Source organism: Stenella coeruleoalba (assembly GCF_951394435.1).
Source record: "Stenella coeruleoalba genome assembly, chromosome: X".
Lineage (NCBI taxonomy): Eukaryota > Metazoa > Chordata > Mammalia > Artiodactyla > Delphinidae > Stenella > Stenella coeruleoalba.
The window spans coordinates 4,595,911-4,613,064 of NC_137152.1; the positions used below are offsets into that span (position 1 = coordinate 4,595,911).

Below are 17,154 nucleotides of genomic sequence, written 5' to 3' on the forward strand. Positions count from 1 at the left end.
AAGCAGAAACTAACACACCATTGTAAAGCAATTATACTCCAATAGAGATGTTAAAAAAGAAAAAGAAAAGAGAGAGAGAGACATGGAATGAACAATCGTTCAAACATACCAGGTGGGCTTTGAGAATTGATTTCAACATATATTGAAGCTCTTAAAAAGAAACAAGTCAATAAATGCTACTTAATCTATTTCTCAATTTTAGTACCTGGTGATGCTGAGGTAGCATCGAAAATTCCTACTTCTACATTTTAACTTGATTTTCAATAATTATATTTTAAGATACCTATGCCATCATCATTACATGGTGTGTGCGGCAAAAAAATAGCTCAATAAATGTTTGTTAAATAAGTGTAGTAAACAAATAAATGATCTATGAGTAAAAATATATATATATATTGTTCAACAGAGGGAATATAGCCCAAAATTTTTAAGTATAAATGGAATATAATCTTTAAAAATTGTGAATCACTATGTCGTACACCTGAAACATATAATATTGCACATCAACTCTACCTCAGTAAAAAAATAATAAAGGACGACAACGTAAATGTACACAGGTAAACCACATACGCATTTACAAGGTGCACACATATACATATATATGTAAAAATAATTAGACACAGCTGTAGACTTAGAAGCATTCTGTGGATTGTGTCACGTGTAAACACGTAAGACTCCTCAGCCAGCATGGGAATGGGAGTACTCTCCTTCCTGTCTTGCCTAAAGTTCCTTTCTGCCCACTCCATGCTGTCACTTCTTGGTACAGGATGCATTCTCAAGTGGGGACAGGAACACCCCTAAGGGGCAGAGATTGGTTCTTAGGGCCACAACTCTTACTATTTTTATGTATAAAGCACAGACAGGCATGCGGCACGTGAACAGATACACAGTGTAACCGTGGTGTTAAAATTTCACGGGAGGGAAAGGGTACCATTAGAAAAGAAAACGTCTGAGAACTGGAAGCAACTCCTCCGTGCAGTCCTCCCAGATGCATTGGTCCTCAGTCTGGACTCCTGACTTGGCCCTCCCACTTCCTGAATTGGTTCAGGTATACCCACAATGCACTGCAAAGTGGAATCGAGACTGTCCGCGTGGTGGTTATCTCCCCTCCAGCGTGACGTCCACCAAAGCGTCCTTCGAGTCATCTCTACGTTTGCAAGAAAGCCCTGCCTCTCTTACAGGGTAGGGGCTAAATAACCATTACATGACTAAATGAACAAACCAGCTCAGAAACAAAGGTTAAGGATAAAAACAAGTCACAAGGGGCACCGCCCCTACCTCCGTGCCCGTCCGGATGCCTGAGAGCAATACAGTGTTTGGTAGAAGCATTCTTCATGCTAAAAAGAATAAACATGCCCCTCGTAAATAATACAACAACAAGCAACTGCTTTTACACAGCGGAAACCTACTTTCAAGGAGTCTGAAATATGCTAAGAATTAATAAAACATTTTAAAATGTACTCTGTAATTTGAGTACAAAAAGGAAAATCGATGAATGATTCTGAAAGAGAGAACAAGTGGAGACAATTATTATAATCTTGCATGTATTGAGAACCTCTAACGGTCTCGATGCTGTCAGGCTCACAAAATCCATTCCCCAGGCTAGCGAGCTGTAATTTTAACCCCTGGCAGAAATGTCGCCTGCCATTGTTGGACCACTGTTTTAATTTGCAGGGTCTGCTGCTGAGAGATTGAAAATAAAGTCAAATAAAATAACACATACATTCTCATTAAGTTGCCTAATTCCATAAAATGTGTTTGATTGAAATCCTATAGCCCCGTGTTGGAGTCTAGAAGAGCCTTCACACACAATAAACTCCAGGCACTCACAATCGTAGGTATTAATGTCCCGTAGTTCTGTCTCATTTTCAATCAATCCTTCCCTTTGGGCTGCAGACAATTTGATAAAGTCCAGTGTTTGGATTAGATTCTATTATTTCTGCGACATGAACCTTTCTGCTACACAAAGCAGTCACTTTGGAAAGTTCTTCTTTAGTTAAATGTGTCCCAGAGTGTACATCTAAGTGAGGACAGTCGTTCAAAGATGAAAACTTCTACGCCATGAATTTCTGCCAGTGATAAAGTTTCCTTCAATTTTGCCATGGCCGTTGCAAACGGCTGTCTTGGTTTTAGTTTTTCCTTTTTCTAGTTCCATACAAGGTTGATATTTAGTGTTTAAAGTTTGCTTTATATGGTTATTGTTGGTCTCATTCTATGTTTTCTGAAAACTCCATCCCTAGTCCAACTCTATGTAAATAGTTTCATCTCTGACTGACAGGCAATGATGTCCCACCTCTGTCTTAATTCTTCATTCTAAGAATAAATGTTTGCACACCGATTGAGTTAGGAAGCATTTGACGTGCATTAAGCTACCCCCGGCAGGACAGACAGAAGACGTGGGTGCTGTGATCATCCCCAATTGACAGACCAGAGCTGGTGCTTCCGAGGAGGTTGAGCTGCAGGTACAGGCAGAGCGGACGTGGCCAGCTCAGACGTGGTCACTGCCACCTGCAATGGAGAGCATGTGCCGCAGGGCAGCGGAGCCTCTGTTCCACACGGTCACTCGGGGATCCAAGTAGTCACATTCCCTGCGGCTTCAAGGCACAGCCCGCAGGGTCCCCAAGGGTGTCAGTGCTGCCGCCGGCTGGGAGGTACAGGAGGGAATTCTCCTGTTGGGTCTGGCACCCTTCACTTCTGTCAGCTCGGCTTCTGCCTGGGAGGACGGGGTCCCACGGGCACACATCCTGCCAAGGAGGCTGGAAATGGGTGTACAGGACCGAACCGAGGCATCATGGAGGACTGACTATCGATGCTGATTGCTGCTGCCTGAATGCCCTTGGATAGATTTAACTGCAATGGATTTAACTAAATGGATCAAACGGACCATTTCCTCACTGCAAACATTTCTTTTCTTTTTTTGTTGGCCACACAGCATGCAGGATCTTAGTTCCCCGACCAGGGATGGAACCCGGCCTGGCAGTGAAAGTGCTGAGTCCTAACCACTGGGCCGCCAGGGAATTCCTGCAAGCATTTCTTGAGAGAGGACAGGGCCGTCGCCGTGTTCAGGCCAATACTCTACCTGCCAGTGTTTGCTTTCCTCCAGCACCATCAGGCTCTTTGTCTCTTGAGAACAGAAGCGATCCCAAAGGGCTGAGCTGTTCAGTGAGAGGCTACGGTATAGGGCACGTGGACAGAATGAGCCACGTCAGGGGTGTACGGAGTTGGGGGAGAGGATGTTCATTTGCTTTTGCACAGGGTTCCCAGCACCAGAATCCTGGCGGCACTGCACCAGCCTAGGGACCCGCGCCTTGCAGTTACTTGTAAGTAGGTACCTACTGGGCCCCACCCAGTAAGAGTGGCGGCCCCTGTAGGTCATGAGAGACATTTAGAAGCGAGATAACCATCTGTCCACACACACACTCCCACACGAATGTTCACAGCAGCATGCTCACACAGCCCAAACACAGAAACTAACCAAGTTCCATCAACTCATGAGTGAATGAACGGGACGTGCTCCATCCCTACAAGGGGGGGCACCATCTGATCACAAAAAGGAATGAAGTTGTGACACAGCTGCAACGGGGATGAGCCTCAGAAACAGTATGCCGAGTGAAAGAAGTCAGGCACTAAAGGTCACAGACTGTAGGAAATGCCCAGCAGCGGCAAATCCAGAGACACGGAGAGGAGACTGGTTATGCGTCGGGGGTGGGAGTGAGTGCTGACGGGGACCGGGTTGCTCTGGGGGAGAATGAAAACGTCCTAAAGTCGACTGTGGTGATGGACGCACAGCTCTGTGAATCTGCTGAAAACTACCGCGTTGCAGAGTTTACGTGTGTGAACTGCGTGCTGTGGGGATTGCATGCCAATGAAGCTGTTATAAAGACTAGCCCCGAAGTGCCTGATGGGGGCGTGCAGTGAGCTTGTCCCAGCAGGGCACTTCCTCCTGGAGAGCCCTGGATGCCCTGGGACTCCCACTGCAGCCTCCTCCAGCAAAGTGGCCATCTCCCCACCGTGACACAATGGCATTCCCTGAGACAGGATTACACAACATTCCCCTGTACATCCTCAGCTGCTTCCTTCACATGCCAAGTGCGCAGATCCAGCACGCCCAAGGGGCTGAGAATTTCTATCGATGTTCCCACCAAGATCCCTACACAGGGTTCGCCCAAGACAGTGTTTGTGTTAGAGCAAAACCTTCTATTTGTTTGTTTTTGCTTCTGCTGAGGTTTAGTACCTTTTGTTGTTGTTGTTGAAGTATAGTTGATTTACAACCTTGTGTTAGGTTCAGGTGTACAGCACAGTGATTCACTTATACATATCTATATCTGTATAGATATAGATATTCTTTTTCATATTCTTTTCCATTATGGTTTATCTCAAAATACTGAATATAGTTCCCGGTGCTATATAGTAGGACCTTGCTGTTTATCCATTCTCTATATAAGAGTTTGCATCTGTTAATCCCAAACTCTCAATCTATCCCTCCCCTTCCCCCTCCCCCTTGGCAACCACAAGCCTGTTCTCTACATCTGTGAGTCTGTTTCTGTTTCACAGATAAGTTCATTTGTGTCATATTTTAGATTCCACATATAAGTGACATCGTATGGTATTTGTCTTTCTCTTTCTGACTCACTTCACTTAGTATGATAACCTTACTCTAGGTCCATCCATGTTGCTGTAAATGGCATTATTTCATTCCTTTTTTTATGGCTGAGTGGTATTCCACTGTGTGTGTGTGTGTGTGTGTGTGTGTGTGTGTGTGTATCACATCTTCTTCATCCACTCATCTGTCGATGGACACTCGGGTTGTTTCCATGTACCCAAGACAATGTTGAACTTTACCCAAACCCTGTGCTCCTGGAAAACAGGGAAGGTTAAGGAATTGCCCCATCCTCTGTGTCCTGGAAAACTGCTGACTGCAGATATTCCCTTTGGGCACCCAGGACAAGGCCCGACACAGACCCTCCAGATTCCCATCCTCTGTCTCATAAATGATGTCCTGAGTGGTTTGTCCCCACAGATGAACTGGAACGAAATGCTTGTGAACCAAACTTGGGTTCAGCCTCTCCTTTTGCCCCCCAGGACCTTGAACTTTGGCCCACCCTCAGTCTGAGCCAGCAGCCTCCCACCCCAGCACAGGGTGCTCTTAGGAAAATATTCTGTGGTCTACATTGGATCATGCCACCCTTTCACCCCACTTCCCTTTGCCTAGTTCCTTCTAGACTACAGGTCAAGGGGATCAACTTTGCTCCTCCTATAAAAAAAGAGGATTCCCTTCTGCTAACTGTTGCTTGCTGACCTTATAGATAGAATGTTGTCCCAAATGCAATAGCCCTGCTGCCCCTAGTGCCACAGTCTCTTTCCCTCCTTCCAAGAATCCTTTTTGAATAAAAGTCTCTCCTTACTAAGTCCGGATGTGTTTCCTTTTTTTGTTCTGACAAGCACAACCCATGTGGGACTTTTAGGGTTAAATTCACAAAGGGTTCCTCCCAACGTCATTGCAAGTTCCGACCCTGGCATGCTTTTTCTCAACCCTGATGGAATCGATTTGTCAATATGTCTCCTTGCTTCATCTGCTGGCATCCCCTCAACCTTTCTGCTTTCTTTTAACGAGCTGAATGACCCCCCGATAAACAGATTCTCAAAACATAGTAATGATTGCACAAGCTGTTTAACGTGGAGCTTTTGGAAGAAGGCAAGTGTGCTTTCTGGTAGTGACGGGGCTGACAGTGTGTAATGAGCACTGTGGCCACCTGTAACCACAGTGGATCACAGAGGACACATCCTGGGCTCTCGCATCCCCGCTGAGCAGGGCGTGTAGGGAACCCTGTTCCCTCGGAGTTGGATTCTTCTCTTGGGCCTTTCTTCTCCTTCACCAGCTGATCCGTGCCCAGAACTCCTCCTTGTTGGCTGAGTTACTTTTTATTTGGCACTTCCGTGAAACAGTGAGTGTCTATCAGTGCATTTGTAGCCAGTGGCACCCTGGCCACTGCTGAGAGATGTAGCAGGAATCTGTTTCATCACACGGACCGCTGGAAGGGGAGACGGGGTGGCTGGGAGGTGAGGACGAATTCCTTGGGCAGGGCACAGCCCCTCCCTGCTCAGAGCTGGAGGTGAGGAGTGATTTTCCACCACACAGGGGTGAGGAGGGGCCAGGAGCCCCCGTATGGTGCGTGGAAATGTTCCCTCAGGGAAGTCATCTGGGCTGTTGGTTTTGACCCCTTCACGCTGGACATTTTGTGGGCTGTTCTGAAGAAAGAAACAGGTTCTACAGCCATCACTTCAGTCTCCTGGAAGCTGATTCCATGCATGAGGGAGGAATGGAGTATTTGGTGATGGTTGGCCAGGTTCTTCATCCGTCCTATTTTCCTCCAAAGAAAACGCAATTGTTCCCACCATGCAGGGATACGTGACTGGCATCAGCACGCCTGCTCTGGTACTTTCCCGAGAACTGTGCTCCAGGACGTGGACGGGGGACCTACATCTATATTACAGGCAATGGACAGCTTTATTGACTAGGCAGGTGCTTTCAGACAAAGTCTTTTGCATAACATAAAGAGCAAGTTCCTCTTTTCAGATGACCGTAATACTCTTAGTCAAAACCTTTCAATTGAAATGGCATTAGCATACATCTTATTTTCTGGAAAATGTACTGGAAACTGCATGAGAAAGGCACATTCTGTATGTCTTCTGGAGAACTAAGCTATTGGATAAAGAGGAAAACCAACTTGTTATGCAACGACCCGATTCCCCACTTTGGGGGATTCAATGACTCAATTGAAGAAATGGGTCTGGGGCTCCTCTGTGTTTAGAATGAGGCACTGTTCAAGTAGCCGGGGATACAATGTTGAATAAGACATGGTCCCATCCCCCAAGACATTTCTAACCCGCTTTTACAAATATTCCAGGCAAGAATTCCCAACTGCCATGCAAGTTTTTGTTTTTGTTTTTCCTCATAATACCATGCAATGTTAGGGTCTGGATCTGAAAACACTGACAAGAAACAATGAAGAGAAAACAGTGACGTCTACTTGGACCCAGACAGTAGTCCAAAGAATCATAAGCTAAATAACTTTGTCCTCTGTGTGATGTTTTCTTGATTATTGATAAAACCAGAAGTCGATGCATGTTTTTTGCACTAAATGGTCACAACCCAAGACTCTCTTCTTTGATTTAAGGCTCTTTGGGGTCACTGAAGTGTCATTTGGAAAACTGCTTCCTGACGCATAATGTTATGGTAATGATACCCTAAAGCCCGTGTAAGGGCTCTGCCAGGAGAGCTATTGATTTATCTCCTTCCCAGTATTGTTTTAAAACAAGAGGCAGCTGAGGGTCAAGAGAGAGACTCTGGGTTATAAGAGGCTTAATGCAACCCTAGGAATTTTTTTCTTTTTTTTTACACACTCGAGAGGAGAAAGGTTGTTCATAAATACTCATTTACAGAAACAATTTGAGAGATGCAGAAAAGACACATTTGTCTTCCATCTGAGCATAGGATTATACCCTATGTAACAATGTAGGTGAGGGAAGAGTAGAAAGTGCTGGAATATCGGGGTTATAGCGAGAATCCAAGAGACCTGGATCAAAGCCCAGCTGTGCCACTCACTGATTATATCCATTTGGGTTATAAATTGGAATTTTCTGAACTTAGTCACCTCACATAAAGCAAAATTACCTGCCTCAAAGATAGCTGTGAGGATTCAATATCATATCGCATGCAAAGGCCAAGGAACAAAGCCTGGTACGTAGTATAAACTCAGTAAGCTGTACAGATCATTGCTACTGTTATCGTTATATAGGAGTCAGACACAAAGTATTTACACATAAGGTGCTGGGTAAGGTGCTTGCTCTCAGTACTTGAGATGGGTGGTGTGATGTGATCATTAATTTTATGTATCAATTGACGAGGCTACGGGGCCCAGTCATTTAAATGTTAGTCCACATGTGGTTTTTTTTAGATGTGATTACATTGAAATTAGAAGACTCTGAGTAAAGCAGATTACCCTCCCATAATGTGGTTGGGCAGGGGATGGTGGGATGGTGGGTGGGTCGTATCTAATCAGGCGAGGGCCTTAAAAGCAAAGATGAAAAGTTTCCCAAAGAAGAAGCAATTCTCTCTCAAGGCTGCCACATAGAATCTCTGCCTGAATTTCCAGCTTTCCGCCCCACCCTGCAGATACCAGACCTGCCAGCTGCCACCATCACATGAGCCAACTCCTTAAAAATAAACCTCCTGATGGATACATAGATACAAATACATCTATCTATAGCTACAGATGTAACTACAGACAGATAGGTATCTCTGCCCCTACTACCTATCGATAGCTACATCTACATCTATCTATCTACAGAGACAAAGATGCAGATAGATAGATAGATGACTACAATAGATCTTTATCTATACAACAGCTAATTGTAATTCTATTGAATCTGTCCGTCTATCAAAATCTGCCTCCATCTCTCTCTATAGCAATAGACAGATTTAGCTATAGCTAGATAGACACAAATTCCCTGATCTCTACATCTGTATCTATAGAGATCCTCTTGGCTCTGTTTCCCTGGAGAACTTGACTAACTCAGGCTGGGAGACTGACAAGTAAATAGACAATGTGAATGCTCTGTGGCAGGTCTCAGCACAGCACAAGGTGCTATGGGAATGCACAGAAGAAGATTGCTCTTTTTGAAGCCCGGATTGAATAAGCTGCCCGAGAAGACAGTTGAAAATGAGAACAACCTTTAGTGGGTGGACACAAGGGTCGGAACCCCCAAGGACACAGATGAGGGACAACCAGAGGATTAAGAAGACAAAACAGTGTGATGTGTAGAGGGCATGGAAGCCCAGGGGGAGAGCTCTCCGAAGGGCAGTTTTCATCCTATGGGAATACCACAGGGAGTGTAAGTTAGAGACTGGGAGGTTTGCATCTGGGACTTCAGGAGGGTCTTGGCGCTGCATGAAACTTAGATGCAAGGCATGGCCATGGAGGTGGCTGGAGGGGAATGATGGAGAAGGTCCTGTGGGTGAGAAGGGCAAGAGCTCAGTGAGTGCCGTTCCCCAGAGATGCTCAGGGCAAAGATAAGCGGCCACCCAGCGGGGAGCAGTGCAGGGTAGCGGCAGCCTCAGGGAAGGGCGGATGGTGGAAGAGACGGCGGGTGAACAGACTGAGAGAGTGGAGGTCCTCAGTGTAAAGGTAAATGTCCTGGAGGTGGGAGAGCAGCGAGAGGCTGGGTCAGGAGCCAGGGCGGAGGGGCCGGAGCTCAGGAGACACAGGCGGGTGCAATGACCAGATGGGCCCAGCTGTCCGGGGCTTCTCAGGAAGTCCTGGTCCACTGGTCTCAGCCTCAGATGCGTGCTGGAACCACCCGGGGAGCTTTGCAGATATTGCTGCCAGGGCCCCACCCCAAAAATGCTCCTGTTGCTAGCCTGTCTCCCTCCTTGATGATTTATGTGCCAAAGACTATCTTTCATCATCACCACAATTGTGCCCACGCAGCCCCGCACTGGCTAACGCTGTTGGCTCACTCCCAGGGTCTACTGAGACCAGCAGCTCCACGGGTACATTGCCCTGTACACTGACTACGCTTCTTCGACCCCTGGCAGGGCTCCAATAGACAGCCTGGTCCCCAAAGCATCTGTGAAAAACCCCCTCCATGTGGACGTGGAGGGTGTGGACGCCTCCAAAATCACAGAAAGGTGAGATACCCGATTACCAACCAGCCAGCCACCCACAGAAACTCCCCTGAAGGCACTCGCTCCTGAGGTGGACATGGGCGTTGCACCTCATTTGTCCACAGATGGCCTGGTGTTCCACCTCCCCAAGCCCACAGGGGTCACTGTCTCTTGAGGTGGACATGGGTGTTGCACCTCATTTGTCCACAGATGGCCTGTGTTCCACCTCCCCAAGCCCACAGGGGTCACGGTCCCTTGGCAGCTGTATTAAGGGCGACTCTATCACGGTGAGAAACCAAGGGGGTATGAAAGAATGTCCCCACGGGAGGGAGGCCCATTCTAGGAACAAAGGCAGATCTCCCAGCTCTTTGGAACAGATATCTTTGCAAAAGCTAATTAGCCTCTAACCCCTACTCACAACTAAGGCACACAATCTATTGCATCTGATAACATGAAAGGTATAATCATACTTTCCAAGCACAGAGTACTTCCACCTGTTTAAGCAAATCTGAATGGAAAAAAATTATATCGTTTCACAAGTTTTTTACTAAACACCGTAGCTCTAGACAACAGATTTTGACTTAAGTCAGCGATGAGCTCCGTTCATCCAACGTTTAGCCATGTTGTCAAATCAGGTTTTGGAAGGTATGCTGCTATTTAAAACTGAAGGTGGATACAGCACTTACTTAGTGTTGTGGAACTCTGCAGAATGCAAGAAGGGACCTGCAAAGGGCCTCTTAAAATAAGTATGTCCTTTTTGGCAGAAAATATCATTGTAGGGTCCCCCATGGGTAGGGGAGTGGGCAGCGTACAGAAGATGGGCTGACACTGCATTTGAGAGTGGAAAGAATACATCCAGCATGCAGAGTAGACTGGGCTTCCCCTACTGGGCCATACGTGCTGGGCCTCTTTGCATTCACCTTCTAAAATGAAACTTCCCCAGCCAATAATTATTCATGTTTTCAAAGAAGAGAATAACCATTGCTCTCCTGGTGTCTCCAAACTCAGAATTCCAGGGTCTAATTCAGACGTACTCACTTAACAAGCCAAGCTTTTATCCATAATATAAGACTAGAGGAAAAGCGAGAATGATTTTTATGATGGGTGGGGTCAATGGATGTCACAGAAACTTTTGGATGCAGCCCCAGTCTTGCACCCCTAGGGTCAAGGCTGCACCACCAACGAGATGGCGGTCCAAGTTCATGGGGCCACTTGGTGGATCCATTTACATAGGTGCTGCTCCTGGAGCTTTACACAGCAGCTCCTATATAATTCTGGACATTAATATGCTCAAGGAGACTTGAGAATAGCCCTTTTGAAGTAAGGTTCAGCATCACTGTCTCAGCTACTTCCTTGGGGAATTCTGAACGTGGGTTCCATTAAAAAAACAATACAGCAGCAAAGGGGCCTCCTACCACTGCTTCTTTGGAGATTTTACTCCCACATGATACCTCCTGGATGAGAATCAAAGCTTTTCGTGTACCTACCATTCTAGGAGGCAAAATACCAAGGTGAAAACCCGCCCATGTGATTGTTTGAGCACAGAATACAAACAAAATAATTAGCAACTCAAAGGGCATTTCAAACATGCGCCAACACGGAACCATGCGAAACAGGGAAGGTTCCTGTTTGTGAATTCCGGCTACGCAGACAGACTTTAAGGATTCATATCCTAGGCAACAGAAACGTGCTCCGTAAAAGAAATCTTCCCAGAGGTTTTTCCATATTTGCCGCAGTTAAGCTTACATTTAAATAAACGCAGAGTTTCTTACCTGTCTACCAAGCGGTCCTTCTGCAAATCAGCTCCCTGCTCTCCACGTCACTTCACGAATGAGCAGAAAGAAGCAGATCTCACTGTGGGGACCACAGGCTGTCCTCCTCGTGGAAGGGCAGTAGAAACTTCAGCATCAAGCCTTCAGAACGTAGATGCCAAAGTGTAAAGTGCAATTATCTAAGGAGAGAGGGCTTGGTGCAAAACGTCGATGGCCCGCAAAGAGGAAAACGGCATCTTTGACTGAGAGTCAATAGTACACACATTCATGGAGTTTCCTCCCCAGAATAGAGACTGTTTCTATGTTGACACACGTCTTTTGTACCTTAAAGAATGATCGATGAAATACATCTGAGACACTGGAGTGCATTTATGGCAGTCATAGGATAAGTCATTATTTCCATGTGCTGTGGTTTGAGTTTGTGACTTTGGACACATTGATCATTAAGGCAGAGGGGAGATACAAGTATCGACAAACTCTCAGCAGCACCTAAGCTAGGACATCCCAGAGGTGGCTACCCGGGGCCTCTGCTTGGGGCCCCACGTGATGGGGCTCCCAGGTCAGTGATTCGAGGAACCAAAGGCAGGCAGTCTCTCCATCACCTGTGGCTAGAACACTGAGGCCCTTACCCTACCAGGCCATAAAAAGCCCCACCATGGCACAGAGAGTCAGCACAATGAAAAAGGCATATCGAGAATATGAACCTGGGCTCTGCCATTCTGTGGTGTGGTGGCCACGGACTTGGCAGGAACATGGTGAAGGACCTCCTGGAAATTCTTGGATTCCAGGCCCTCAAGACCTCCTGTCCTGGCAAAACAAATTCTCCACATGGCCCAGCCCCACTAGCCTGGACACCGAAGTTTAGGGCCAGGGTCCTAGGTTGTCGTGAAATGGTCCTTTCCCCTGATGAGCCCTCATGCAACAGGTGGCCATTAAACATTGCTTAAAGGATGTGAGGCATTCGGGAATACCCCATGGCTATGGTTTCCAGAAGATTCCAGTAAGAGAGGACACTCTGTCTGCCTTCTTTACTTTTCAAGCCCAATTCTGTAGAGTGCACTGCGCCCTCTGTACATCATGAGGTGTGACATCCTAGAGGCCCTTTGGCTTTTCAGTGATCTCTGTTTTTGTTTTTGTTTTTTTTGCGGTACGTGAGCCTCTCACTGATGTAACCTCTCCCGTTGCGGAGCACAGGCTCCGGACGCGCAGGCCTAGCAGCCATGGCTCACGGGCCCAGCCGCTCCACGGCATGTGGGATCTTCCTGGACCGGGACACGAACCCATGTCCCCTGCATCGGCAGGTGGACTCTCAACCACTGTGCCACCAGGGAAGCCCTCAGTGATCTCTTTGATGGAGCCCAAGATGGCCTTCATGCTGAATTCCATCTTCAGTGGGCAATATCGTATAAAGTTCTTGCTGAAAGAAAAGGGAAAAGAACCAGAATCAACAATGGAAATGTATCTGTTTTACTCTGTGCTGTTTAAATTACTGGAATAAAGAAAGTAACCTTAAGTTTAATTTTAGTTTTAATTAGCTTTTTTTTTTTTTTGCTGTACGCGGGCCTCTCACTGTTGTGGCCTCCCTCGTTGTGGAGCACAGGCTCCGGACGCGCAGGCTCAGCGGCCATGGCTCACGGGCCCAGCCGCTCCGCGGCATGTGGGATCTTCCCAGACCGGGGCACGAACCCGCGTCCCCTGCATCGGCAGGCGGACTCTCAACCACTGCGCCACCAGGGAAGCCCTAATTTGCTTTTAATAAACTTGTCCAGATAGAATTTACCACTAAAGCATGAGAAAATAGCAATAATTGACTCCATTTAGGTCAAATGTTGGTAATGATGTTTGATCAAAGGCAGATTATCTAACAAAGGAACAAATGACAGTGATCCTCCCAGATTAAAAACAACAACAAAGGAGACATAACAAAACCAAAGGGGGAAAAAAAAAACTTTCAAGAATCAATTCTGGGCCATCTGAGCCACAGAATATTTTTACAGGTTGGGATGGTAAGTCATGACAGTACTATGAAGCGACCGAAAGCAAAAAGGTAAGGCTTTTGATACAGCTGAAAATGTGAACCGTATTCCACAAAGTTTGTTTCCTGTCTCTTGATAAAGAGGCCTGCATTCAATCCTTTCCCAAGTCCATCCGCCAGCCTCATGACCCCTGAACTTTAGATGTCCAGAATTGCACCTCAAAGTAATGCTAAACAGGAGTGCTTGCTGAAGCTCTGGACCAGCTCATTGCAGACAGTGCCAGGATCACATATCAAGGAACAGGCAGAGGATAAGTATCGTTAGACATGAAACAAAGACTCAAGACTCACGGCTGAGAGTTGCTTCTAGCTTAATACTAAGTTATTTAATATTTACTGTTATAAAATGTTATAACAATGTTATAATATATAAAATATAATGTAATAATTTAATGTTATATTATATAACACTGTTATCTTCCAAAGTATGTCTTCTTGCAGCTAAATCAGCAGACAATTGGTACAATTTGACCGCACCAATCAACACACTGTGATTAAAATATTTCAAAATAAATACAACGCAGGAGTTTGGGAAAGTACCATTTTTTATTTTGCTTAGTTCTTCAGTCACAGTTGGTCACTGCCCTCCCCCGCCCTGATCTAGATAACACTAACAAAAATATGTTCTCCACGACTCAGCCTGTCCTAGACATATTGATGAAGAGATCAGAGGGAATTGTTACTTACAGAGTTCTAGACTGTAAGTTTGCTCCACAAACTCCTTGCAGATATAAATGAAAGTAATAAATTAGCTGTCACCACTTTGGAGATAAAGACAGTGGCATCTCACTGTCATGGGCATTGCTTTATAGGCATAAATGGCATATTTAAGGAATGAAATACGAAAAGGGGAGATATGCACAAACGAAAAATAAAGTTGCTGAATTCATCATGGGTGAGATATTCCTTGGTGTAAAAAAATTGGTTGTGCAGCTGTGATCCTGCAGCAGTGCCTGCATAGAAATGTTTAAAATGTGTTTTTAAATGCACGTGCTCCTAGAAGCATTTTACTGAAAGATGAAACACAGCATCTGGTCTCCTGCTCTGTCACCCTTCTCAGAGACAGATTCAAGCATCTCCAGGTGAGTAATATCCATGAATTCTGAGGTTAGTGATGGAAATTGATGCTCCATCCCTGCTGAGAACGAGGAGTGACTGCAAGTCCAGGACCAAGTAAAGGTTGGACCCCAACAGTTCAGGCTGGTCCTCAGTAATGGTTCCAGGGTGAAAGGCACATCTTTAACATTGGTATCACTGTTATAACTCTTCATTTATTTTTATCTTGTTTATTATTTTTCAATATACTTTTAAAATTTCCCCATAAAGTCTTTTCACCAATTTTTTTTCTATTCATTACTAATCCTTTATATTTTGGGGACTTGTGCGAAAGATATTTTCTAAAAGCGTGGTGTGATCTAACAATTGCCGGCATATAGACATACAAGTGATGTGAATATTTATGTTGTATCCAGCAACCTTGATAAACCCTCATAGATTCTAACAATTCATCTAAATATTCTTTGAGATCTGAGGTTTTCAGAGTAGACAATGAATAAGCTCTGGAGGATAACAGCCTCTTCCTTTATAATATTCATACGTCTCGTTTTATTTTTTCTTATATCATTGAGCTGGCCTTTAGTACTGCCAGCGCAAAGCTGAATGGGGGTTGTAATAGAAATCATTCTTACTCCTGGTCTTAAACAGGAATACTTTTACCTTTTCACTATCAAATATAATACTGAGTTTCAACTCGTTTTTTTTTTTTTTTTGATAGATATTATTTATCAGTGTAGGAAAGTTATTTTCTATCCTTAAACTGCTAAGGATCTTTTCTTTTTTAATAAGTCAGGAATAGATATCGACTTGATCAAATGATTTTTCTTCATCAGTTAAGATAATCATACAGGTTTTTCACTGGTAATTAATAGACTGATCTTTCTAATGTTGATCCAGGTTTGTATTACTAGGATAAATCCTTTTTTTTCATGATTATTATTCTTTATAGCTTGCTAGATTGTTTTGTTAATATTCTGTTTAAGATGTCTATCTCTATATTTAATAGGATTTATTCTCCTTGGATAATTTAGTTATTAAAGTTAGGCAGTCTCAAAAAAATGAGTTAAGTTTGTTTTCTTTGTTCTCTGGAAGAGTTGTAATAGTTTGAAATTACTCGTTGATTGTTAGATTTAACATATAAAACCATCAGGGCACAGGCTTTTCTTTGGGGAAAGTTTTCATTTTTTGTTTGCTTTTGTTGTTGTTGTTTTTACAACTAACTCAGTTTTTATAGTTTATTTCTTCTTGAGTCAGTTACATTTTTCTAGAATTTTGAACATTTAAGTTTTCAACTTTATTGCTATACAGCTGAAAATGCTATGATTTTATTATCGTCTTGACCTCAGAAGCATCTATACTTTAAAAAAATAGTTTATATTTGTTCTCTCCCCCCCACTACCTTCTCTTTTCCTCTCCTCCCCTCCCCTCCCCCACTCTTCCCTTCTCTTCCCTTTCCTTCCCTGTCCCCTGTCTCTCTCCTATTCAGTCTTGCCAGAAGTCTTCCAGTCTTACTAATTTATTCTTTCTGACTTGTGGAAGTTTTAATCTGTTGTTCTTTTCCTAACTCCCTGTGCTAGATGTCCAACTCATTGATTTCCATCCTATTCCTGTCCTCATATAAACATTTAAGGCTTTAAATTTCCCTCTCAATACTGCTTTATTGCATTCCCCTTTAAAAAGTATATAGTGCTATTATTGTTTATCTATATTTTCAATTTCCTTTATGACTTCTTTTTTGACCCACACAGTTGTTCTTTTCTTAAGGGTGTGCTTTAAAATTTCTATATGGAGATTTTCTATTTATCTCTTTGTTCCTGATTTCTAACTTAATGCATTATGGGGAGAGAATGTGACATATCCTATGAGCGTGATGAGATTTACCTGATAATCTGCTTAATGAACTGTGTTCAATTGTCAAAATAATATTCCTTATATTGTATTGAGATACGTATCTTTCGTTCGCAGGCTGCAATGTCCTTTCGCTAACATGAAATGCGTGATTTCTTTTCATTGTATTTTCTGTTTTAAAAATTTCCACAATATAGGGCAGTTATTGAATTGCTGAGCAATGTTAAAAAAAATTCATTCAAGTATGTTGATAGAGTGCTTAGTACATGCTCATTATGTCTGTACACTAGGCATTAAGAATACAGGGATGACAGAGACTAACAGTGTTTGTTCCCATGGACTTAACTTAGCATCTAGATGGGCAGAGAGATAAGTGCTCACATAGTTATTTAGTTATTGTTGTGTTAAATGCCACAGAGGAAAAGTACAGTGTGCTATGATGCAGGTTCTTTCTGAGATCAAGTACAGTGGCTATAGCATGCGAGTCATCACTAGCTGTACTCAGAAGTCTTGGCACAGAAACAACAGAGTCACCCAGGAATATGACTCATCAAGTACAGGTGTATCCCTCTAGCCTGCTGTGTCTCTCCTCCTCTCCCCACTCCTTACCTCCATCAGTTCCTAGTGATTTGTCCTCTTTTCCTTTTCTCCCACTTACCCGTTCATTTTTTGGCTCCTAACCACCATAGTGGTCTTTCTCTGAAAACATGTTACGTACTGGATGCTGGGGACAAACCTCCACAACTCTGCAGGTGTGATCTGTTCAGCAGAGTTTC

The 17,154-nt window shown here is 44.3% G+C and overlaps 2 protein-coding genes across 7 annotated transcripts in view; both read right to left on the bottom strand.

Annotated features, from left to right (window-relative positions):
• NLGN4X (neuroligin 4 X-linked) overlaps positions 1 to 11,570 on the bottom strand; it is a 921,956-nt gene extending 910,386 nt beyond the window's left edge. For all 6 annotated transcript variants that reach the window (XM_079910741.1, XM_079910740.1, XM_079910739.1 and 3 more), the window contains exon 1: positions 11,440 to 11,570. The gene's annotated coding sequence lies outside the window, so the exon portion shown is untranslated. The remainder of the gene's footprint in view (positions 1 to 11,439) is intronic.
• PUDP (pseudouridine 5'-phosphatase) overlaps positions 8,998 to 17,154 on the bottom strand; it is a 132,943-nt gene continuing 124,786 nt past the window's right edge. The window contains exon 4 of the mRNA XM_079910748.1: positions 8,998 to 12,856. Within this exon, the coding sequence (XP_079766874.1) occupies positions 12,776 to 12,856 (81 nt within the window). The 3' untranslated portion in view covers positions 8,998 to 12,775. The remainder of the gene's footprint in view (positions 12,857 to 17,154) is intronic.